General features: G+C 36.8%; 1 protein-coding gene across 3 annotated transcripts in view; it reads right to left on the reverse strand.

Annotated features, from left to right (window-relative positions):
• The window catches only part of POLN (DNA polymerase nu), a 93,996-nt gene that overhangs the window by 24,074 nt on the left and 42,991 nt on the right, over positions 1-26,931 (reverse strand). For 2 of the 3 annotated variants that reach the window (XM_017820823.1, XM_017820824.1), the window contains 3 exons: positions 8,944-9,026; positions 4,655-4,786; positions 1,665-1,775 (listed from right to left, as the gene is read on the reverse strand). In XM_017820823.1, coding sequence (XP_017676312.1) covers positions 1,665-1,775; positions 4,655-4,786; positions 8,944-9,026 — 326 coding nt within the window. Of the gene's footprint in view, positions 1-1,664; positions 1,776-4,654; positions 4,787-5,283; positions 5,384-8,943; positions 9,027-26,931 lie in introns of those variants that run through there. The other variant, XM_017820825.1, reaches the window with a different exon arrangement.

Raw genomic sequence — 26,931 nt, forward strand, 5'->3', positions numbered from 1 at the left:
AACTATGATAAAAGGTTTTAGTATAATTTATTAAGTTTTTACATTCCTAAAGTATTATCTCATGGCTGAAATCCTGAAATTAAAAAATCATTGTAATCTAGAACGAAATTTTTTATAAAATTTGGGAATACCAAATATTTTAGAGTTTTTCATCCTTGTTTTATCGCACCTTATAATATCAAATGTTTTGAGTAACAACTACATTATTTTTCATCAGATTTGTCCAACAATGAACTATGACAATATTATTGTAGGTACTTAGGAATGAGTGTTTGGTAGACAGTCCTGTGATAGCTTTGCCTCAGCTCCAGCTCTTGGGACAGATGGACAGAGCAAGTGCTGCTCAGAGGGCCGTGTTTCCTCATTAATGGTGCACTGTAAGCTCAGCAGGACTCGCTGTGTTGGCTCAAGCATCGTGCCTTCACCTGGAGGGGCTCCATCCAGCTGGATGGGAGCCAGCTAAACTGAGCACGAGGCTCTGGAGAAGGCTGGACAGGGATGCCCATAAACCTTTGCTGCAGATCTTACAAGGATATTTTAAAATTCTACAAGTGGGGGCCTCCTACAGAAAGGCACCGTCACTCAAGCACAACTATTACTCAAGCAAAAGGGTATATATTAGAATTCTAGATCTGTAGGTGTCCTTGCAGAGACAGTACTTAAAGTCAGTTACAAATTATAAGGAGTGTCAAACATGGCATAAATACTTATGTCATTTTAAAGATGAAACATTAAAATGAATAATATTTGGAGAGAAAAAAAAAAAACCCAGCACACAATCCTTTCAAAAGGAAAATCCAAATCACTTTATAAGGAGAACTCCATCACCATGTCTAGAAAGCACTTTTCACTTGCCTGTAAATTGTACACTTCCAATATAACTTAAGGAAAACCTTGTCAGCATCACCCAATTAAAAAGTAATTCTTCCAAGGGATAGCTTGTTAGGAAGCATCTCAGTCTGGGACTGGCAGCTCAGGTTGTTTTTTTCCCTTCGGTAGCTAAACTCTGTACACAACTGAACCCCAAGTGATTTAAACAGAGTATATTAATGCATCAGATTAACTAGCATGTAAGCACTTACTGCTGATTTCTACATTTTCAATCTATATGGTAAATTGGCAATGTTTTTCTCTGAAAAAATATCTTTTTTCTTGCCCTTCACAGAATTAAGTTTGAATGTTTCTTACAACGAATGAGTGGGGTTTCAAAACAAATACTAACAACACACGACTCTTGTAATGTTTTATATTTCTGAAAAAAAAAAAACCAGAAAAAATAAAAACCAGAATCACAAAAAACCATAAGGAAAAAAAAACTATGAAAACTAGAAAGGAAAATGTTTAAATACAACAGTGCATCAGAAAAACTGAATTCCAGATATTCTCTCTATACACAGTATGTATTATTTAACCACCACAGAGCACTCCAATGTAGCAAAACATCTATACTGTTGTTGTTGTTATTATTGTTGTTGTTTACTAGCAATTTCCAAGACAGTCAGATTACATCATTTTAACTTCTCTTTCATAGTAAAACTTCACACTTCCTCCAGTAGACAACTAAATGTTCATTCTTCTGAGATTACCAGAATTGTTGCCCACTAAAGCCAAGCAGAGATAAAGAGACAGGTAGATAAGCAGGAAGGTAGTGGGCAGTTCTTTACCTTGAACAACAAAATTGACAGCCTGCCTCTCTGCTTGAGTGCGCAGTTTGTAATCCTGGGCATTGATATTGGCCAGGGGTCTTTTACGTCCCATTATGGAAACCACATAACCTGGTAGGATTTAAACAGAAATTAGTGTTCTCAGAGTGATTAAATTTCAAATATTCTTTTTGAAGATAATATAGATATTTGTAATTATGCGCTGTCCGAGTCAATTTAATATTTTGTACTCTGAAAACAGACCTTATTTAAACTTTAAATGCTTATTGTATTTTGGATTTAATAATTATTTCACTCAGATTATTGGTACATGTTATACAAGGAAAACTTCTGTTCATTAAAGCTGTATTTTCATTAGGAATGTCTACTGATAAACCACCAAACTCTCTCTGTGGGAGATGAAACTATAAATACCTAGCAGAATTAGCTATCTATTAGCAGCCATAATTAGAGCTTTCCATGCAATGAGTAGTTTACTTGGGAATAGTAAAGAAAAATCAATTTGTAAAGTAATTAAATCAGTAATGAATATATTCCAAAAATATAAAATAGTTTTGGGGAAAAAAAAAACAAATTATATCTTTTTTTTTTTCAATTTTCTTTATGTGGCATTTCTGTGTTTCTTTCACAGCCAAACTGTCTTAACTTTAGTGTGGTGGGGGTTTTTAGTTTAAAAGAAACATATGAAAACACAGTTAAAGTTTTACCTTAGGACTAATGATGTACTGTGCTAAAAAAACTACTTGGGAGGGCAAGAGAGAAGAGTCGAGAGGGAAAAGAGACGTGAGGATGCTCTTGTCAAAAGAACACGTACAAAAACTTAGCTTATCTTCAAAACTAAACTTCTTATTTTAAGAAAAATTAAAAGATCATCCATGTTAAAAATAAATCTTTAAAAAAATATTCTGTTATAGTTCTGATCCCCTTGATTACCCATGAGTTGTCATTATATGGAAGTTCAGTCTGCCATGGCTTCATTTCCTCTGTGGCAACCAAGCCATGCAAGCACAAGTGGTAAGGAGACCTCTTCAAAGAAAAAGTTATAACCTTACCATGAACAACACATACTCAGGCTTATGTGAAGAGGAAGAAGATGGTTCTGTTGAATTAATACTGCTTTCTGTGAATTAGTACATGCTGATACCAAAATACCAGTTTTGGAGCAAGGAACTGAATTATCTGGGGGTTAGGATATTCTTTGGCAAATCAGTCCTTCCAGTTTAACTAAGATTTTCCACAAAGAACAGTATTTAAAGAAGGAACTGTTGAAATATTATATTCTCAGGTAAAAATAGATTTGCTGTAATCTCCTTATTCCCATGAGGTGTGACTCCACAACAGAATCGCCCTTGCAATACTCATAACTGATCAGCGTCCCCAGACAAATACCATCATTCATGTAACAGTGGCAGAGGATGTGTCTGGGGTCAATGATTAATCTGCAAATACATATCTGAATGAGGGCTTAAAGTAGTCTTTTTAATATGCCAGCAATTTCATTAAAAAACAACAGCAATATAGTAATAAATACAATAACAAATATCTTCATCAAAAATAATTATTTATAAGCTTATCATATCTATATGGAATATCAGACATTCATAACACCTAAATAATATTAGTAGGGTGGATGCTGCTCACCTTTGAACTGCAGATAAAGAAAAATTACCTTAATATGACCTCACTAGGTTGGAATGTTTTTGTTGGAAAGTTAGAATCTGAGGTGGATTAACAAGAAAAATATTAAATAATGCTGATCTGCTGCAGATTTTTAGAGGTTGTACAACCTAAACAGATTACTCTTCTACCATTAATGGTTAAAAAAATGGTTGATAGACAGCAGTGCAAGGAGGAGTAAGAAGTAATTAAACAAGTGTGCCTTGACATTAGAACATTAGTCATGACACTCTTGTCTACTGAACTTATAAATCAGATTTTTTACCACAGAAGTTTGTTTATTGAAATGCATTCATTTTTAAGAAAAGAATGCTGCTATTTTAAATAGATCATAAATATATAATAAACGTGTAATACTGTGTAATATTTTACTAGGTACATTATGTTGGGCTCAATTCTAGCTGAAAATATATTGTTCAGTAGCTTCACTTTTCTTGACTAGCATTAATGAATGAAGGAACACAACTGCATGACACAATGACAGTTCATGCTACCAGCAGATTTTTAGGCCCTACAAAGTACAAAAAAGGAATACTACCCATTTTCATGACTAGAAGTCAATTACATGTTTCTATCGTGACATACAATGATGGGTAACATTATATTGTAAATTTACTATTTATTTCTACAAAATGTCTTAGTACTGCGTGCCCTATTAAGAAACAAAAGAACTCAATTTTGACAGTTCTGCTAATTAGCTTTTAAAAGACAATATTTCAAGCAGCTATGTTTTCTCTCCTCAAATTACTGCACTCCTAGGATTCACTAAATATAAATGAATATGTAGACTAACAACAAATTTGATGCAAGAAGAGTTTGCAGCTGCTGGCTCCAAGAAGCACTCTGCACACATCTGTCATCACAGCTACCACCTGAACTTCAAGCACATAAATTCTGACTGATGCAAATAAAAAATAAGTTTTAAAAAATTGGCTGTGTAATTGGTTGAGCTTCCACAGTCCAGCAGCCATGTAGCCTATTTATTAAGTAAAAGATTCCCTGGGCTTCTTTGTGTTGGAGTACATCATATGTCAAAATGACGCAGTGTAACTTGACATTAAGTAGGGTTCACTCTGAGAACAGATGTCTTACTCTGTTAGCATCTTTCTGAGAAAAGGCAGACAGGCTTAAGCAGCTCCTTTTAGGGTTAAAAAAAAGAAACAAAACCCCAAACCTGATTCACCAAGAAATGATCTTCCATCTTTTTTCTTGTATTATAACGATCAGAATTTGGGATGAGCTGAATGTTTGTCTTCACCACTGTCAAACAGTGCTGATCAGTACATTAAATGTGGTCACAGACTTTGGATTACCTTTATTTCGGCATTGCTCAATGGTTTTCTTTGTAAATTCATGCACTTTCTTGTATTTTTGCATAAAACTTTCTATAAATTGACTGGCTTGAAGAGGAGTAATTCCCAAGCAGTCAGCAAGACGTTCTTTACCTGGTGGTAGAGAAATTATCTTTATTATGCAATAAAGCAGAACAGAAATCCACTATATACAATAGCACTGTTACATGCACAATTACTGGAATTAACTTTACTTAGCTCTCTCCGTGAAAGAGGATGGATCTGATATACTACAGTCACATTTCAACAAAATAAATGTTTAACTCTCAGCTTGAATGTTTTACTGAAATTACTGGACTAAGTATATAATTAATAAGAAGTATACCAGAATTATGTAATTAAGAAATTCCTAGTTAAAATTTATACCTATAATGCGGTTGAAATCTTTTGTTCACAGAATAACTCTGTGAAGCTTTAAGTATCATTTTATTAATTCAGAGTAGAAATCTGAAAACTTTGAAGAGCAGATAAAGACATGAAATCAATTTTAAACAAACACAAATATTAATGAAGATCTAAAAAGGGATTGAGATGTGTGAGGTTGAGTTTAGCTGGAAGCTTTAGAGTTGGTGTCGAAATCACAAAAACTTAACTGCTGAAGCAATCAGATCAAATAGCCTGAATTTAGAAGGGCCATTAGGAGACTGAGTCCCATGGATTTCAAACAGGCTTCTCAATGTCTGTAAAAATCTGTGTCCAAGTTTTGAGATAAAAGGGTAGGAAAAAAAAAATCAGAAAAAAGTGTTTCAACAGAGAGAGAAAGGAATAATAGCTTTTGGACAGAATATAGGTACACAAGATATATTACGTTGGACCAAAAAGCACTTATAAAAATGTGGAAAAAACCCGAAGACAGTTTTTCAGAGTGTGAAAATATAAACTAAGAGCTACAGTTGAAACACATTTATAAACCAAACAGTTCCAGCAAAAATAAAACATACATCAACATTAGTCATATGAAGTTTGAAAGACAGATATATTTGTGTCAGCTGCACAGCAACACAGAACCAGCCCTGTGTCTGCAAAGAACATAAGCTGAGAGGCGACGGCTCAAGGCATGAAAGGCACAGAATAGTCCTTGTCACGGTAATACTGTCAAGAAAAATTATCTAGCACTTTTAAAAGAGAGAGGATTTCAGCCACCTAAATGCCATCACTGTCAGTCTGATGTGCATTTCAGAATAATTCTGTAGCATTTTGTTCTCAGTCATGCCAGGATCTGCACTGAGCTGCAGGAACACCAGTCTGGACAAGGGACTAGAGGAAGACATTCACAAGACATCCAGGATGACACTTGCTGAGCTATTATAGGTCTGTACTTTTTTTTTTTTTTTTGACATCTAACTAATTTGGGTTTTCTTCCTGGGTCAGCAAATGATAAATTTATCTGCTAAAGCATATATTGCTAACAGCTAGAAGACTTCTCTAGCTTCCTTAGAGAACTGTAACATCTAAGTTTGTCCATGTTATCCATTTAAAGAACTATTAATATAGAGAACAAAGTATTGCATAAAATACTAGGAAAATTAAGGCACAAAATTAGCAAGGACATCTGAAAGGTCCCAGGGAAATACAGTTCCTGGGAAGCAAAAAGAGGTGAAGGCACAGTCACATAATTGTGTCAGATCATGTTCCACAACACAGGAGCATAGGCCATGCCAAGTAAAGCCCAGGAGTGGACTAAAGCTTCCCTGAGCACTCTCCTTGAGTTATCTATGCCAGGGGAATTATTAGTAGCAGCCTGTGATTTAGTGTTCTTCATTCTGTAATACCATCTTTCAAAATTGAAAATAGCATTAGTTTTCATTTAAACACTTTGACATCCCTCTGTGTCAATTTAGGGCATTGAATTGAATTAATTCCTTATTTTACAGATGTTTAAGTTCTCCATGTTTTAGTTTTACAAGATGACTGAGGCAGAAGCAGGTGAATTGAACTGCTCCAAATCAAGCAAAAGTATTCATAGAATCATAGAATATCCCGAGTTGGAAGGGACCCACAAGGATCATCAAGACCAATTCCTGGCCCAACACAGGACACTCCAAGAATTGCATCATGTGCCTGAGAGTATAATCCAAACAATTCTTGAACTCTCTCAGGCTTGGTGCTGTGACCACTGTTCTGGGGAGCCTGTTCCCACACCCACCCACCCATCCTCTGGGGGAAGAACCTTTTCCTAATAACAAACTTTCTTTCTTTATTATCCTCCAGAATTATAGAAAAGACCTTGAAAACATAAACCAAGGATAACCTAAAGCTAAGAAAACAAAAAGAAAAAAACCACACCATTTACTACAGGGAATGTTTATGTAGTTTTTAATCCTAAAAGAAGTATTATTCACACTCTTCAGTTGTATCAAAATGTCTTCTTAATGAAAAGTGAGCCATCTTTTGAAGGGAGACAAACTGTGAATGGAATTCAGTCCATCAGTTTCAGGTATCTAAGAATTACTTTTTGTCAGCCCAGTTTCCATCTAAGTAGTTTAATGATATCATTTCATGTCTTAATTAGGAACTGATCACACAGCTAATGAACTGGAAACATCTTATTATCTTTGAGGTGCTTCAACTGTCCTCGTTTGAGAGAGAGGGACACAAAGCAAGTGAGTAAAGGAGATACTTTAATCAAGTGCTGCTGCACCAAAATGTTCAGTGGCTGTTTCAGAGCAAGTGAGGGAGTGCCAATACTGTGCTTAAATCTAATCATGGAAGTTCTCTATAGCATGAGTAGAAAGACAAAGGCTTCACTGAAAGAGGCTCTAGCCCCAGCAACTGAGGCATTTCTGACTGTATACAGAACTACAGGGCATTCAACTGGTGGTGATTCAGTCTGATTACATCTGGTATCTGCTGTTCCACCCACAGTGAAGGGGATAGGAAATGTGCAGCATGTGCATGGAACAAGGGGCAGGAGTGCTATTTCTTGCATTTTGTAAAATAACCCTGTGATGAAACCATTCAAGCTGGAAATGGGAGTCCGAACTTACATTGCAGGGAACAAGTGCTGGGCTTTTTTTAATGCAGATTTTAAACACAGATGTTTAAAATTAAATACAGTTTAATGTAAAAATGCAGGTGTGTGCATATATATATATTTACTCTTATATGTGTGTATATAACCCCCACACACCCCTATACACAAAAGAGATATTCTGGAGAGCTGAATTTGAAGTGTTTTTCTTCCCTTCCCAGTTGAATGCCATAAACAATAAATTGAATGCCCTGGCCAATTCTGCCTTTGGTTCAAGGACTGTTGGTGACTCAGTGCAAAAGATGGTTTAGAAAGCATCTCAGGAACCCAAGATGCAGCATTAAGTGTTTACAAGTTACATACAGCCTGCAGCCCAGGACTCTCATTTACTAAATGAGTTTTTCAAGTACTCATCTTCTGTAGAGCTTTTGGATTTCTCCAGAAGACCTACATAAAGTTTAGTCAGCTGTTCACTAAATCCAACTTGCAACAGCTTGTAGGCTGATGATATACAAACATCTGTCTCCCCAGAAAAGGTAATTATAACCATGTGTGAAGGATTAGGAGAGTTGGGCAAAATTTAAGAAATGGGAGGCAGTTTTGGAAAGTACCTCAAACATCTTGACTTAACTGGGACCTGGGCTGGACTTAGGCAGGATGGGGAACAGTGGTTTTGGCAAGTTTTCTGGATGGTAAAGAAATGGCAGTAAACATTAAGACTCAAAGTAGGGAAACACTTTTACACTTTGAGGATGACCAAGCACTGGCACAGGTTGTCCAGGGAGGCCTTTCTCCAGCGTTGAAGACATTGAAAAGCCATCTGGACACAATCCTGGGCAACCAGCTCAAGGTGTCCCTGCTTGGACATGAGGGCTGGATCTGATGACCTCCAGAGGTCCCTTCCAATTGCTGTCATTCTGTGTGATTCTATAAATGTGCTTTGAGACAATATTGGAATTCTTTTAATTTCATTGCAGTTATTCTCATCTCTACCTATATACTGAGAGAATGCAAAGTACACTCAAAATTAAACTCATTTTAGATAAAGCAAATGCTTCAGTTACATCAGCAGCAAACAAATACAAAATCAGATAATCTTTGTATATGGCAATTTGATAATTGTGCTACTGGGTAGATAATTTAATAATCCTTGATAAAAATAAAAATGTAATACCCTGAAAAACTTTTATTTACCTTTAGCAATTCAGTCCACTTATATAAATTATGTATAAAGTATAAACTTACTGCAGCTGGGTTTTTTTTGCTATAAAATGCCTACCTGCTCCATAAACCACTGAGTAAACTATACGCTTTGCTTGCTCTCTATCAGCATGTTTCACTTGTTCACTTGGAATACCTTTCCTAAACAAACAAACAAAAATCACACATTTTTCAATTAAAAGTAATTTTTTATCCACGCAGAAAATGTATTTAAAGTCAATAATCATTTAATAACTACAAAATTGTAAGACGTGAACAGAAGCACTTAAAGGCTTTTGTTGTCAGCCAGGAATGCACAACTTCTTTACAAATTTTAGTGGTGATAGTCCATAGTAAATGAAAATATTTATTTTAATCTTAATCTTCTCCTTTCCTTTTCAATCAAATTCTTGGCTAGCAAAAATCCTACTACTATATTATTAGTTCTTTAGATTGAGGAGAATTTAATATTGACCCATGAGAAAAATTAGATATTTCCAGCAACAGCATTTCTTTAAGATGTGAGAGTCTAGAGACTCAAAGCATAAGTCTGACCTAAAGCTGGTTTTAAAAAGGCTATTATTAGGGCTTCACTAACAGGAATATCCAACCTCTTATCAAGAAATGACTGATAGAAGCATGCACTGAATCTCTCCATATGCCTTACAGAGCTCCACAATATCGGGGCTTCACAGAACAGCAGCACTGACTGTTTCTGAACCAGAGAGTGCAGTTACATCACTCCCAGCAAAGTATCATCCTGCCCAGTTCCCATTCACTGATGTAAACAGTCCTATAAAGGGCTAATGGATTTAGCAATGTGAAAAACAAAAAGCTGTGACTCTGCAATCAAGTGTGTGCCACCTTATCCAAATGCAGCTTCAGAAAGGATGCTGACATCATTGACAACTGAAAGCACTGAAGAATATTGATCACTTGGTTTAAAGGGAAGTGTATTGAGGGAAATCTCGATCATCTACTCACACTCTGAAAACAAATACCTACACAAATTGTATTTGGAACATGGGAGATGAATTGTTATCAGAGATATTTGATGACATTTGTACCCTTTGGGAATAAGTTTCCTCATGAGTCTGTTTATTACAATGTGGCTGCATTTTTAAAACCAAAGTTTGCTGTGGTTTGTTATGAGGGGTTTTTGCCATGACAGATGCTTTGTTGTGAAAGTTTTGGCTAAAGTGCTTTGAGAAAATGTAGGTGTATTCTTGTGTATCTTCTTGAAGGAGAGTCTTTCACCATTATTATGATACTCAAACACCTAGAAAATCAACAAAGCCACCAATTTTTGCTTACTTGGCCCATATACTGATTTTAGTCTGTGCTTAGTGCTGGTATAATCAGGCATTCTGAATGTTAAACAGGCAGGCTTTGAGTGCAATCAGATTTAAGAAAGTCCTTAGGGTAGTACAGATTTTTTTGAAGAAGAAAAATAAAATTGAACATAGTTTCAAACCTTCATCAGGCAAATAGTATTCAGTTTTGTAGAAGCTCACATTGCTCCTTTGAATGCTACTAATTGCTCAAAGGTAAAATGGACTTTTCACTGCTCAGTTTAGCTGAGAAACACGAGCAATTGGATAATTTAATACAGTGGTTTCCATATGTAATGAAGATTATTCCCACTCAAGTCAATCATTCTGCTAGTTTGAGATTCTTATAATTTATTTTCTTAGTTATGCCAGGTCAAAAGTTCATGGATCTTCTGAACAAAGTAGGTTGAGATTCCCAATTGTACCTGAGTAAGAGGACAAAGTGGCAATTGGAGCTAATAAGTGCAGAATTAGGAAACTAGACATCATTAAGGATTTCCTGAAACAATCTCCAGCAGAAAGACTTCAGGAATTAAAGAACCTGGCAGAAAACTATATAGACACTTGAGAAAGCATTTATTCAGAACCAGGAGAGAAAAAAGAATCTGGTAAGAGAGCTAATCTTACCTAAGGACCTTTCTGAGATGCAGAACCAAGACTGAAGAATGCTGAAACCAGGGAAACCATGCAAAATGTAATACTGCTTTCCTAGTACTGCATAATTTGATTTGCCTGGAAAAGGCAAGAAATAGGAAAACAGTAACAGAATTTACTTGCAGATTTACTGAAGTCAGAGGCTAGAGACAAGTGAGAGGCACTGAATATGTCAGCTGCTCACTTCTCTGAAAAAGAAGGGCTACAACAGGAAGAACACAGTGGGTAAGAAGTCATGTAGAGAAACAAGTTTCTGTAGAGAAACAAACAAAATTCTCAGATCATGGTACTGAGGAATACACAAGGTGAGACTTGCTGGGAGGGACTGGTGGTACTAGAGAAATTTTAACAGTGAAAGATGACACTAGAACTCAATTATGTGCACAATGAGAACTGCTGCCAGGATTTTGAGGATGATTATGCATTATCCAAACTTCAGCTTGAAAGGGCTGACTGGGAAAAACAGAAATAGTCTTATTGCTATAATCATGATTGGCAGTGTCAGCAATAACAATAAAACCTTGCCTAACACAATTATCAGTGCAGATGTACATGCATCATGTACTCATGGCAACCCAACAGTCACTTTGCATTTCCTGGTCTGTGGTTAATCATGAAACACTGGGAAGAAATTAAAATTTCAGAGCTTTGTGTCAAATATTTCTTTTAATATAATGTTAAAACCAAAATGGTCAGTCAACACCTCCTAGTGTGTCAGTGGGAAATGTGAGCACTGGGCAGAGAGGCATCACATCTATCAAACTGAGTATTTGCAAATTCATGTACCACATGCAAGAACACATAATAATAAAGTAGGAAATTGCTATATAAATCAAAACTGCTTGAGCAAACAGAAGTCATTAATCAAAACTATTCATTCTTTTTCCTAATAAATGCTTTTTTTTCTGCTTGTATTGACAATGATTGGTTTCTACTCAAATGTTTGATTCCTTCTGTAATACAGAGCAGCATTCCTGCAATTTGAGTTAAAGGATATTTATTCCTTTGAAAAACAAAATTAAAGAGGAGGTGTGTAATTTCTCAGAATTGCAGCAGCCATGTTAGAAATCCCCAGTGGGCTTTCTGCTTCATCCTGTTTCCTCAACAAAATAATTTATGTTTGTTACAATTAATTTGTTTTAAATGGGTACTGTGAGAACCTATTTAAAGATAAAACTTTTCTTTTGTCTTTGGATTCATGGAACACCATAATGTTGAAAAGAAGACATTGCTACCTGCTTATTTGTATAAGAAATTTTTAAGCAAGCCATCCAATGCATGAAAATACTCAGTGCTGAATTAAGGTAGGATGTAAAATAGATCTTTAATGGAGATGTAATTTTTTTTAATAAATTTGAATCTGGAAAAGGAAGGTGAATGGGCATAAAGCAGCCTCAGATGCTGGGCAGTGGCACTGAGGCAGTGACTCCAGCTCACACAGCACTGTGTGGGCACCTGGAGAAAGAGGAAGACTGTTATTGCAATGTTATAGAAACTGCTGCAGGAAAAAAGCTCAAGTGTAAAAAGAATTTGCTTCAGATTTTGTTGTGGAAATAGCACAATTTCTGAAGCCCTGCAAGAAATAAATATACAGTTACCAGTTCTAGCATGAAGTGTATTTTTCCATTTTATGCCATCGTTCTCATTACTCGTTCCCACATATGCTGGGAAAAGTTCAAGACCATAATCAATATTTTCACCATCTTCAAATCTCCAAATGTGCAGTACTTCACCTCCTACATTCCTGTCCTTGCCTGCCTACTTGTCTCAGGTTATTTCCACATCTCTGACTTGTTTGTCCTTTACCTTGCTTTGTTTAGCACTGCTCTGCAAGTACTTTGCTTCATAGTACTTTATTTGATAGACATCTACTAGGTAGAAAAAAGAGCAGATTTCAGTGCTAAAAGACACGTTCAGGGTAGCAGATCTCATTATCCTGGGAAGGAATTAGCAGAGCTAAACAATCTGGAAAGGTCTGTGAGGACAGAAAAACAACTTAAAGCCACAAATTGCAGAAAATCTAATAAACATTGTGAGAGTAGAAATGTACCAAGTCTTTTAAAAGGTGGTTCTACTAAGCACTGGGCTGTATGCCTAAAAGGGAATAGCTGTCTTATTCGGAGAGTGAAAAAGATGGAGAAAAAATTTCTAGCAAACAGTATAGAAGGATATAATCAAATTATTACTAAGAAACTAAGTGCAGCTATGAAACAAAAAGAGGCATATATAATTTATTACTTTTTCAAAGCAAATATCTTGAATATTTTCATAATTTCTCCAAGATTCACTGTATGTTTTCATATATTAATGGGATCTAATGGACATCTCAAAGAGTTTCTACTGCATTAAGTCTTTAAAACACATGAATAACAAGTTTCTTTATGTCCAAAAAAAAAAATTAGCAATCATATTTGTAATTTTAAAAAAGCTTAAGTATAAAGTGGAATAACACATTTAATACAGAGTAGAGATCTCAATGGATTTATTTTTACCTGTACTGAATATTTTAAAAAAATTAAAACACATTTTAGGTTATGGAAACGAGCTCACACATCATAAAGTATATGAACACATAACAAAAAAAAAAAAATATAATCAAAGAAGCCACAGGGCATAAAGTTTGAGCAATGCCAAAATAAAACTTTGAGAACAGGTAGAAATAGGAGGAAATAAGTCTTAAAAGAATGCGATAAGACATTCCAGAATTTCTGAGAAACGCTGTATGGTGACGGAAGTCGACTGTTTATGCACAGGAAAAGGCAGAACAAACTTCTCAAACACAATATCTGGCAGACATGCATTGCCTTGATCTGCATTACATTCCAGCCAAGCTAAGCTCAGTCATAATAGCCACAAACTCTTGGCTGCTCTCTTGCATCTGCCAATTTATCCAAGTCCTAGCTGTGAGTTGTTGATGTGGGAAACGAGATGGAGCGCCATTAAATTCATTTTATATGTGGTCATTAATGTCCAATAAATGAGTGAATGTACGGGTGAATACACATTCGTTCATCTGACTGCTTTTACAGCTTTTTTTATTTTCATCAGTGAAACTATATAAATCTCTCATTTTCAATCACCTGTTGCTGTTTAATAGCAGATGAGGGTTTTATATTTTCTAAGTTTGTGCCTGGAACTTTGTGTTGGTATATGAAACAGGTACAGAAAATTTATGTTCTTAGTGACAACTGCCAGCTTCAGAAGAGCTCTGTTTTACAGCAGCATCACCATTGGGTGGATCATGTAGGAGGTCAATTCTGAAAGCTCACTTGTTTCACAGGCCTTATTATACCTAGGGCAAGCAGAATATCTACCACAATGTATGTGAGTATCCTAAAATTATGGAAAAGACTGGCCACACATAACGTAGTCCACTCACTGCTAATGCAACAGGCAAGAATAAACAATTTTTTTTAAAGCTGCTATTCCATGGCTCATGGAGAATGCTGACAAGGCTCAGGCATAGGCTGTCTCAGACAGTTGTAAGGTAATATGCAGAAGTGAGCTTGGAATTACTTGTGCATGGCTAATCTCTGTTACAAAATACAGAGAAGGAAGAGGTTGGGAAACAGTTTCCCTGAAGACACTGTCATATCAAAATAGATCACTACTTTTGTCTCGTGTGTCGATCAAAACCAGACTTAAGATACATCTAATGAGCCCATCTGAATGTTTCTATCATACAGAGATGTAACCTGTAGGGTTTGACACAGAATGTCCAGTGAAAACCACACACACAACCCTATGAATGTGCCTTGTATAACTATGAGGCATTTACACGACTATGTTCAAAACAAAAAGTAGGGAGATTGTCTTCCTTATATGAGCATAGAGACAGCAGGATGAAAAATGAAATTTGTCCAGTCTGCCCAGAAGAATGGAAATACAGTTAAGATACTTTTCAGAAATTAGGAAAGAAACTTCTCTGTTGCCCAGAGAAGCTGTGGACTCTTCATTCCTGTAGGTGTTCAAGGCCAGGCTGGATGGAGCTCTGAAAAACCTGGTCTAGTGAAGGTGTCCCTGCCCATAGTGAGGGGTTGGAACTAGATAGTCTTTAAGGTCCCTTCCAACCCAAACCATTCCAGAATTCTATGATTCAATGATATCTACAAAGACAAAAATGCAGACTAACCTCTTGTCAGAAGCGAAACAGCAGGTCAACAGCTAACAGAAAGAGAAACCTTTCTGATGTAACCCACGTATATATTAGTCTTTTATTTCATTGTTCTATCTATGTCACTTCTAAACACTCATCATGTCTGATTCAGATGTTATGTCAAATGCTTGCATTTGCATTTTTGTCATGACCTGGTTTGCATAAGTGAGATACAAGGTCACAGAATAACACAAAGAAACTCCTCACCCAAGTATATGCAGCAATAAATGAATCAACACATTATGGCATTAGGATACACTAATTGTAAAGGGCAATACAAAGGGTCCCCATCCAATATATATTTATTCCCACCCTGGCACTGAAAGAGGCAGAGCTGCCTTCCAGTGTCCACTGCTCATGTTGAAGAACCTCTGGCATGGATCTCTCATGTAAATATAGGGATCATGTACTTATAAACAGAGGGGACAAGGTAACTCCCATTCAGGAGTTTATGTTTTATTTAGTTTAGAGGTTTTTATAAAAGCTTTTAGTTGTGTTCAACTTATCTGAATGAAAGACTACAGCACTCTCTGCTTGATGTCATCCTTCACAGACTACAGCCAGCTCTGATACATTTTTTAATCATTGACACTTTTCCTTTTTTGTATGCCACCCTTCCAAACTGTGGTTTTATTTATTTTATATGTGTTCAGCACCAGAAAAAGCTTTACAACCCCTATAAAACATTTTTGCAAGAATCCAGAAGCTCTTTAAGAGTTTAAAACTTCTTCCAGCAGGTAATCATAAAATAATTTATTTTGGTCTGATAGCCTCTACAGCTCATTGCATGAAGATTTATTTCATTAGTCCTCAACCTCCTCTTAAAGAGCATGATATCTAGTTTTCATGTATTTTACAGAAGACAAAGACATGTCTTTCCAGTTTGCTCTGAGGGCCAGAAGTCTTCTGTTGTTACATTTTAAAGTAGCAGGGAACCAGACAAAGAAATCGCAACAAGGTCATGTCATAAATAATATCTATCATCAGTAACAATTTGTGGAAAGATTAATTTGGGAGTAAAGTGATCCATTATCTTTATTAAGATATTTACCTTTCATGTTGCTGCCATAGATATCGGGTATTAAAGAGACAAATTAGTTAGCACTTAATTTTCAGTGCTCTTGACAAAAAAGGTCACTTACAGATTTTTCTTGAAACATGCACAATTCTGGACATCTGTCAGCTGGAACAGAAAGTCCCTGACATTGATAAGGGTGCTTGAAAAAGCACACCCTACCCTGCAACCTTCACCTTTTCTCTCCCTCACTCCTGCAGGAACAAACAACAAAAAGGGCTTTCTTCTCACATCCATACTCTCTCTTACATAGTGAATTACATGGAGAAGTGATATTTATTTCTGAGTCATGTGATTGCTGAGGGAATTTATCAACTAGAGGGCAGTCTTACTTTAGGATATTTGGGTCTACAAGTACAGAAGAGAAAAAGTCACGTAACTAAATCCCATCTTCAGGTGTGAGCATCAACAGTGATCCCATCACTGAAAGATCAAGTAAATGTAAATGGATTAAGGGGCCCATGCAAATTGGGATGGCATAAAATTTGTCAGAGGCCATTTGTGTAACACAATAATGTCAGGGATTGAATGCAAATCAATGGTCTTGGAGTTCTTTCTTCACTTATCACATACACTTTTCACGCTTTTCTTCAAGAGGCTTCAAATAGTTAAGCAGGAACAGAAGCCATTTTGGGAGATGATACAGGCAGTTACAGCAGGGTATCAAATAATTACACATCTTGGACCTGTTAGAAGTCTCATAAAGAAACAGACAGGCCTGCAGAGCAGTCTTGAGACAAATATCAGAAAAGTGAAACAGAAAGAACAGAGTTCTCAATAAATAATCAAAAGATGAAGTAATGTCATCTCAGACATTAAAAAGAACAAAACATGGAGCTATAATATTGTTTGCTTGGGAAAAGCAAGTAGGGGAAAAAGAGAGGAGGTGTCATACTACATCAAACTGCACCCACACAGTTCAGGAAAAAACCAAGAAACAAACACTGAAATATCTTGGAACGGCAATCAAAAAAGGAAGAAATCAGTCATGTTATATATAAGGGTCTTGAACAAATGGGTTCTATAGAGGGAGATGAGATACTTCATATCCCATCTCTTTCAATCTTCACTCTCGCAGCGTAAGTTTGCATTATGTCTATGATCAACACTGAATTAAAGGCAAACATAAACGTGAAGAATTAATTGCCTTGGCATTTTTCATTTCTTCAAGATTTATCTCGACACTAAAGTTGAAGTTGAGTTAAATGAAATAAAAGGAAACGTTTTACTGAGCTCTGGAGTGTGCATTTTATCAAAGTCACTCTAGAAGGAGACGACTATTTGGAGACAGAGTTTCATGCACAAGAAAGCTTCTCTATGAAATTAGCAAAGCCAAACGTTATCAGACACCATGGAAAAAAAAAAAGGACTGTCCAGCCTCCTCAGAGCTTGCTTTCTCACTAGCTTCCATGTTAATTGTGGTGGTGGCAATTCTAAAACTTTATTTTTCATTTATTCTAGAAGGTTAAGAAAGCATTTAATGGCAATGATAATACACCACCAATGCGACATAAAATTAAGCTGTCTGGTTAAACTTCTAGTTAATTACCTAGTTTATTTAAAGCTACTGTTTAGCTCTTCTAAAGACAAAAGCCATTATGCTTCCTGAAGACTTTATTCCCTCTGCCTTATTATCTGCCAGCCTAAACTAATGTCACAGCTGCCCTTCTCCAAGAAACTGTAAACTACAAGGTGAAATTTCCATAAGCTGCCATACAGACAGTCTGTCAGAGTGCAAAGTAAGACAAGTGTTAAATTTCATTAATATCAACCATAGCAAGTGAGCTTCCAAAACAGATAAAAATTGCTTTGCTGCAAAACTAACACTGTTAAAATATTCCACACCAACACCCATGAGTGTTGAACTTGGAGCTTAAAATGTTTTCAAACTCTGATTCTGAGGAGGCAAACTGAACATCCTACCTTTTTACCAAATTTCAGCATTTTCATAGTTATTTTCACTGTTATTTTCATAGAATCACAGAATGGTTTGGTTTGGAAGGGACCTTAAAGACCACCTTGTTCCAAGCCCTCATCATGGGCAGGGACATCTTCCACTTAACCAGGTTGTTCAGAGCCCCATCCAACCTGGCCTTGAACACTTCCAGGGATGGGGCATCCACAACTTCTCTGGGCAACCTGTGCCAGTGCCTCACCACCCCTTGAGTAAAGAACCTCTTCCTAACATTTAATCTTAATCTCCCCTCTTGTAGTTTAAAACCATTCCCTCTTGTTCCATCACTATCTGTCCATGCAAAAAGTTGCTCTCCCTCTTTTTTATAAGCTCCCATCACATACTGAAAGGACACAATGAGGACTCCTCAAATCCTCTTTTCCAGGCTGAACACCACTAGCAAATAAGCTCTTTCTCGGAGTCTAAAGAATAATAAATATTACTGCTTTCTGTTACCTATTTCATTTGCAAATAAGAATTATTATAGAGTAGAAATTTTGTATAAAGTAGGGGATTAAGAATTAGAAACAGAGAAAAGATATAATAATTGATCACGGAACAACTAGGAAACAGTGTGGTTTGACTGTGGAAAAACAAACGCAACTTCGGGAATTGTTTGGTCCAAGCCACAACCATGACTGGGGCAAATTAACCACCCCAGATTTTGACTGCCAGCAACCAGGGACATCCCTGGCATTCACTTTATTAAAATACAGGTAGTCTGTCTAGTCAATACTTTGCTTTTTATTCATAATTCTGCTAGTTCAGTTTCACGGCTGTTCCACAATTTAGTTGCATTTCTGAATACAAGTATTCCTGAGACTCTGCTCTGGTGCAGAGATCTCAGAGCCATCCAGCAAAGCTGACCTTGGGAACTAAAGCAGTTTAGTGAAAACAGCCACTGAGGCTCGTTTTCCTTGCCAAGAAGAAACAGAGATCAACATACATGGAATTCCATGTAGTCATAACTAGCTGCTCCTAACACTAGTTTATTAAGGTATTTTGATGACAAATACCCTAACAAAGCCTGTCTTGTCTCCTGAAAGAATGAGGGTTGAGAACACTGTTGACAGCCTTCCTAAAGTATTTCTACAAAGTGCACACTGGGGGGCAAAGAGAGTGAATAAAGCTAATGGGCAACATTGGCAAGAATAATTTGGGTGTATAAACTGTAGGAATAAATATCAGGTAGAAAGTAAAGGGTGTTTTTCTAGACAGAAGAGGAATGGGTTATTCAACATCTCTGCAACAGCACTATGTAGGTTAAAACTTCTTCTGAGACCCTACCAGTCTATGAAAGGAAGTTTATGACACTGTCACCTGCAACAATATTATGACCAAAAAGGTTTTTCTGGTCTTCTACTGCTGTGTAAGACCAGGCACACTCTTACCAAGCACAAAGCACTAACCAGCAGTGTCAGAGATCCTGCCTTACTTTTTCCTAAAGCTTCTTTTCTGAATGCTTTTCCCTTTCTTAATAACTGCTGTCACCTTGCCAGCACCTTTTCCTACCCCGAGAGAACACATTAATTCTCACAGGAATTCAAGCTTATACTGGAGTACATCACAGGTTTAAAAAAATTCTCAAAAACAATCCTAAGAAATCTGCAGTGATACACCTGCAGGAGCTGCAAGTGGTACAGCCTCACTCAAACTATTCTACCAAACAAGTTGTTATTAAACACCAGATTCATAATGAGTACTATCTGCACAATTAGATGTGTGCAGAGCACCTGCCCCTGAATGTCACTTGATTTGAAGGAGCACACCTTCCCATTCAGACTGAAATTGGGTCTCTGAACTTCAGGTAGGAAAGAAATTATTGACTCTGTACTTTTTATCAGTAACACTCTGAATAAAAGAAGATGCAAGACACAAATGAGAGACATTTTAGATATTGATCAGTATTAAAATGATACACATACTGCAAAACTGCTTTTTCAGAATCTATTTCACAAAATAAGTAGAAGCCTTGAAACTAACTAAAAATTGTAACAGGATTACAAAACCAGCAAATCCAATGACAATGAAAGAAAAGTTAAATTAATCCTTAGTGAACCTCCCAGCAGGCAGCTCTGAGTTCGGGACCTCCAGATTTACAATGAATCAATACTGGCTGAGTTACACAGCCAAACCTCAGAGCTGAAAGATCACAACATGGTCATACATTTCTAAACAGAGACCTCAGCAGAGATACTCAGTTACACTTATTTAAGGGGGCTGCCACAGGAAAACTTTATGCTCTTCAAAGGCAGGATTCTAGAAGAAACTATAAATACTGCACAGTGAAGAGCAGCCATGTCTCTCTAATTTGTATTAATACTGCAAAACAGTTTCACCATCTTATACGTGCTCAATGGCATGGAATGTCTCTTCTTCACTGCAACTCCAAAAAAACCAAAGATATTGCCATTTTGCAACAGATTAAGTGAAATTAATTAATTTGAACTCATTTTAGACTTGACATTAAGCTCATAAAAAGTGGAGAAACAAATCCGAGAGACAATATGTCGAATAGAAACATCTGAATAGAAGTGCATGAAACAGCCTGGACTACCTAAAAAAAATGTTTAGACAAAGATGGAGCTCTAAGACTCCTAAACTTGTATAGTTCATTATTTAGACAAAGAACAAAACTAAGAGATTTCTACCTAGGAGAGAAGGAGTTGTGTAACCCTGTGGCTGCATCTTGTAACTGTATGTCTGCTAAAGGGGATGGGAGGAGAGCTAAAGCTCTTTCTGTCTCCTCAGTAGAAATCCACCTGGATAAGCATGATTATTTAATTATTCCCTAATCACCTAACAAACATCCAGGTGACATGTCTTGATTAATAACGACTCTTTCAAGAGCTTGTTGATAATATTTTCATAAAATTAATATAGCAGGACAAATATTCATATCTGTTTAAAATGCATTTAGCTACAGATGTGTTTTTTGCTTCTCAAAGGTCTGTTTATCTCGACCGTGATTAACTGGCCTTTGATCCTGCTATCTAAATAGGCAGCTTAACTGAATTCCAAGCCTGCTATACCATACATTTATGGGAAGCAACCTAAAAGACTATTTTGCCAAGGATGAACCTTTAATCTATTTGAGTAAAAGAATGTATTTGAAACAAAGTTGTATAAAACGGGTATGGGCAGGTGTATATATATTTAGTCAGCCTACCACCAAACATTTGTGCAAACTTATACTTGACCTTATCTTTTTCAAACAGACAGAGTACCTTTTTGTATAACTCAGTCCATGAGGAATTATTTTGATTAATTTCAGGAATATCCAAAATATCCCTGCTTATTTCCTGTGTTCTTCAGAACTCAGCAGGGTATCAACAGATAGAGCTATTGTCAGGAAGTATCCTGAATTGCTAAGTGGCTGGAAAAACAAGGGTCCCTATTTTGACATAGTTCATACTGGACCCACAGCGTGCAACAGTTTGTCTCACCTTGCCATTATCAGATATAATCAGTTCCTTGAGTCCCCTGCTTGTCAGGTGGTAAAGAAATAAAATTTCACACTTCCTGGAGGAAGACAGTCTGCAAAGAACAAAACAACCCTTTCTGTACTGTCATCTTTTTATTCAAACCTTGTTGAACTTAAAAAAAAAAGACAGCCCAAAACCAACAACAACAAAAAAAAAACCTGCCCCAAAGAACTCCCCCCCCATTCTCCTTCCAATATGCTAATTCCTAGTAGTTCTGTGCTTTTTCTCAACTAATTTCCAATATTAGCATGTCAGTCTCTTAAAAAAACAGTTCACAACAGATTTTACCATGATCCCACATAAACACCAGCTGAGGAAATGGACTTTCACATTCAGAACATTTTATAACCAGTCTGCAGTTACCAACATTACTGGAAATGAAGTCTTTGAGTTCCCCTGATTCTGGCAAGGGTAATGTAAGCTAAAGACCCTTCCATGTCTTAAAGCATCAGCCAACCAATCCCACAGTATAAAAATGGAAAGAAATCGTTTTTCAAACTGATTAGTGGTAAAGAGTTTATAAATCCCTTGGAATTCCATCATAGTTACACATTTCCCTATTTTAGATATAAACTGCAATTGCTAAAAAGAAATAATGAGACAGGTAAATTCAATACCTGGAAGACGCATGTGTATTCATGCTGTTCTCCATCATCACACAAAAGAAAGCTCTAACAGCATGAATATGAGGAAACAGATGACAGATGAGAGGGGAGGGAGTATTTTGTGGTTTGGATTTTACAAAAACTCAGATCTCAATGTGAAATGAGCAACTAGGCCACTATCAAATTCTTCAGCCTTCTTTCAAACGCTGCCATGAGTGCAAGCATTGTACACAACTGTCACAAATCGTCCTTTCATTGGTATAATCGGAGCAAATATCACCCTTAAAGAGTATCCACTGATTACCTTGTTACTTTAATTCACCAACAGCAGTTAATGTGCACAGGTTAAATTACAGTTCAGAGGTTGAAACTGATACTTTAAAGAGAATGCCTGTTTTCATACTAGAATGGCAGCAGTTATCAGATTATTCAGGTAATTACTTTTTAATACACAAATACATCTGCATATTGAACAGTATCAGAGACATTCCTCTACTACATAGTACTATATAAGTATTTTTAGTAGAGATTATTTAAATTTCTCTATTATTCTTTATATTCTTTTCATATTCTCTGCAGAATATAAGGAAACCTCATTGCACGTGGGCTAACTTTTTGTGTGTTCTCTGATTCATATTCTATGAGTTCCAAACTGAAAAAGAATACAGAAGTTAAAACACTAACCCACAACTGTCCAACAGTTTTATCTACAAAGGCATTTTTCTGAGGCACAGGCCAACTTGGATATTATTACAATGAACTTATACTGGCCCAACAGACAACCTAACTAGAATATATGACAGAAGATACCCAGGTAATTTATCACTATGTGGAAAAGTTTGTGCAGAGGGACAATTATCTCTCTGCTCTCACAGAAATGAAAATACACAGTTCATAGTAGTAGTAGATTTATGCTTGCAAGTAGATCATACTGTAAGCAATTTACTAAATATCTTTCTTAATTCCTCCCCTTCTGAAATAGCAAATATCATCTAAAGAAAAGGCATATTTACCATGAAAAGATAACATTAAATCAACACAAACAATCTAGAAATATTATTAAATCTCAGAGAACTAATGTGTTCAAGAGAACATTTTTTGTTTCATATGCTAATATTGTTCCTAAAGACTATAAGCCACCCAGGTATTCTCATAATTAAATTGCTGGATATAGAAGTTCTGGACTTTCCCTTCAATCCATTTGTAAAGAGTCTGCTTACAGGGTCTTTGAACCTCGTGGTTTATGAGGATATAGAGTCTACATGTTTTACAGCTTAATTCATAGTTAGAGTTTAGAAAGGGCAAAATGGTTTCCTAAATATGGTAGGACATTTATGACAAACACATCTAAACAGAAACTAAGATTAGAGATGGCAAATATATCTTGTTGGTACTTGCCAATGGGTGCCTTAGGAATCACTCACTAGGTAAAAGCATAACCCAGGAATAATTTTCTACAGACTAAAACATAAAGCAGACACTTGAAGCTCCATCTATCAACTTAGTTTGACTTGGCTACTGGGACGATGCTTCCTTAGAGCAGTAATCCTATGTTTATTTTTTGGCCAGTTCTCTATGACAGTCTCAGTGGAAGTCCATCTCTTACAAACTTATACTGGCACTTCCATAAGGAACTGTGACATCCAGACAAATTTCAAGACGTTAATGTGGATGCTTATATCCAAACCAGCAAACCAACCCCTTTCACTCCGTTAAGAGGCCCCATAATTCTGGATGTCCTTGAATCCTCTGGGTACCTCAGGAACATTTCCCTCCTGAGAGTTCATTAGGCTCCCAAAATTCTACATTGTGCACATGCTCATCACAGACTCACTCTGAGCCCACCTGACCTCCTCAGAGATTCCTGTAGGACTCAGTTTCGGAAATGTGATCACATTGAGAGCTTCTGGCTATCAGGTTTGAATTTGTTGACTTTTTCTTAGTGTAAGGTGAAGAAGGTGCCACTCTGGAATTGTTGCCTGGCCTCTGAGGGACAGCAACTCACTTGTCTCTTTACCTGATGGGATTCACATCCACAACTCTGCCTCCCAGTCACATGGAATTAAAGCACACTAGTTGCAGGACCATAAGGTAGGTTGGCATCCTCCAAGATCACACAGAAAAAGGACTACTGTGAAAAAAAAACAAACCAAACCAAACCAAACAAAAAACCCCAACACAAAAACAATCAATCCCAAGCCACCCTAAAACAGCAAAACCCCCCCTGAGTTCAGAAGAAAAACAAACATGAAAGTACTCTCTATTCTATTTAGAGTACTCAGGTGAGAGTCATAAATATTTGATTTTTGTCCTTGTAGCTACTACTAACAAACAGAATTAAACAATCACTAAATAAAAACTAATAATCTCTCCAATGGGACTGAAATAAAGAAATCCCTTTTTCAACTGAATGTTCCAAGCAATCTGCAATAAAATCACAGTTTCATAAACGACAGTTGTGAGAGAGACTGAGAAATTGCCTCAGCTATCCTTGGAAATATCTGCCTAATTGTCTCAGTCCTTCCAGTGATGGAAATTCCACAGCCTTTATAGATAATGCATCTCCATATTTATCATCTTTAGTATTCAAAAGACTTAACTGAAACATCCCTTACAACACTGTGAGCCAACTCTCTACCCAACTGTCTGCAATAACCTCCTATATATTTGAAGATTTTTATCATGTGTTTATCATGTCTAAATTTTATCTTTTCTCAAACAAAAAAATCCAACTATTTCAACTTTACAGTATTTGCTGAACAGACTCTCAGCTTCAACATACAAAGTCTGGCCTTGCTTGGTGTTTTCCTGCAAGGAGAGAGTTGAATACTCTAAGATTTAACAGGCTGAACCGAGGTTTCCAAGCACTCAGTTCTTATAAAACAAAAGCTGGGCCACAGCCACTTGAAAAGAGTGAGTCCTGCTCAATTTTTTTTCGAAGAACACTACCTATCTAGCAGGTATAGAGTCTGGACCACTGGTGTCCTTGTCATTCTGTTCCAGCTTTCTAAGAGGAGCTCAAATGCAAACTTCTTTGATTCGAATGTTTCATTAACTTCTCCTTCTTTTTTGCCCCTTCAGATGCACATTTTGTCACTGAATACAGAGCATGGCAATCCAACATTGGGTTTTTTGTTCTATTTCAGGTTCAATAACCTAAAATATAGGACATAAATATAATTTGCAGATATCAGAGATGTCTGTAGCAAACACTGGAACACAGTGACAACATCTCCAAGATTAAAAAGACTAAGTCAGTTCAGGGCCATAAAATATAGATGCATTAGTAAGGCCAGGTTGCCCTCAGGACCCTGTGCTCTGCTGAATGCAGTTGAACTTGTCACTATTGGGGATCTCCAGTTCTCTGAGACAGATTCTAAAGAAACAGAAGAAAGGCCTTGCCCAAATATTATAAGTATAGCTTAATGCTTGAGTCACAGGAACTCTGAAGCAGTACTAGCCCAGTTCAAAAAAGCACTCAGGAAGGAAAGTAGGTATAAGTCAAATAGGATGAAATCACGTATTTACGGTGTGCTTAAGTGCTTACCTAAATCAAGATACTTCTCCTGGATTTTGACCCAATATGGTCAATATGAGCATATACTGTGATAGAGGAACAACAACCTACTGAGAAGGGTGACAAAGGAACAGTTTGGAAGGGATTGGTAATCATTGAACCTCTAATTAAGAAATAAATCGCAGACTACCTAAAAGACTGCAAACTTCGTTTTCAGCATCTGTCTTTGAAAGTGATTTTAAAATATGCCCATCAACAGCATTTTAAATACAATTATTTTTCATTTACTGTGTAAAAGCTACATTAAAGAAGTGAGAGCAATTTCATGCTGAGATCTGTTGTCATTTGGATGTCTAGTGGCAGTTAGGTCTCTTGGCTGGTCAGATAGCTGCCGGGACAGCTCTCGTCACCGTTAGCACTGGGATGATGATTTGGATTTAAAAGGGCTATAACTCTCACAGGGCATCAAGACAATATAACACAAAGTGATCTTGCAGGTAGCTGGAATCCATTATATTATGAATTTTCAAAAGTTTAGGCAAGCCTTGAAACTCTGTCATGTGTTCAGTAGCAAGTATGTAATTAACATAAAGGATTCTTCACCTTCTTGTAATAGCAGATGCTGACCTGTCTTTTAAGGATTTTTATTTATAAGCCATAACACAATAATCACTGTAAGATAATTGTGGTAATACCTCATGATCATCATCACAGAGACAGGAGAACAGCAGGAACAGTACTAAGCATATAAGAGAGAACATTAAAATCTATTTATATCGTAGTTTTAGCTGGGGTAACTATGTTAGATGACCAGAAAATATATTGGCTGTACAAGGCAGAGATGAGCACCTGGTCAAGTGCAAGATGTCCCTGTCCATGGCTGGGGGGTGCAGTAGATGATCTTTAAAGGCCCCGTCCAACCCAAACCACTCTGTGCTCCTGTGGTAGTCAACTGCAGCTTCTGAGGGTTTTATCTGAACAGCAATTTCAAGACAGTTCTGCCAAAGAGAACACACAATACTTAAAAAGGTGTCTACAGCAAACAGACAAGCACAGTGCAGGGAAGCCCAGAGTGGTGGAGGCTGCGTCACTCCTGAAATGAGCTGCCCCTGTGAGCTCTCCACAGGAGCACAAGATCCCAGCACAGCCTTGTGGAGAAGTTCCATCTCAGCTGGGGTAATAGGTTGGGTGTGGTGTTGCACATGACACTGAATTTTAGCATGAAAGTTAGTACCTCCACTCAGCCTTTTCCTATAAAGTATAGGCATACACTTTATAGACATATCTGGG

The sequence above is a fragment of the Lepidothrix coronata genome, unplaced genomic scaffold, assembly GCF_001604755.1.
Source record: "Lepidothrix coronata isolate B3197 unplaced genomic scaffold, Lepidothrix_coronata-1.0 Scaffold85, whole genome shotgun sequence".
In the NCBI taxonomy this organism is placed as follows: domain Eukaryota; kingdom Metazoa; phylum Chordata; class Aves; order Passeriformes; family Pipridae; genus Lepidothrix; species Lepidothrix coronata.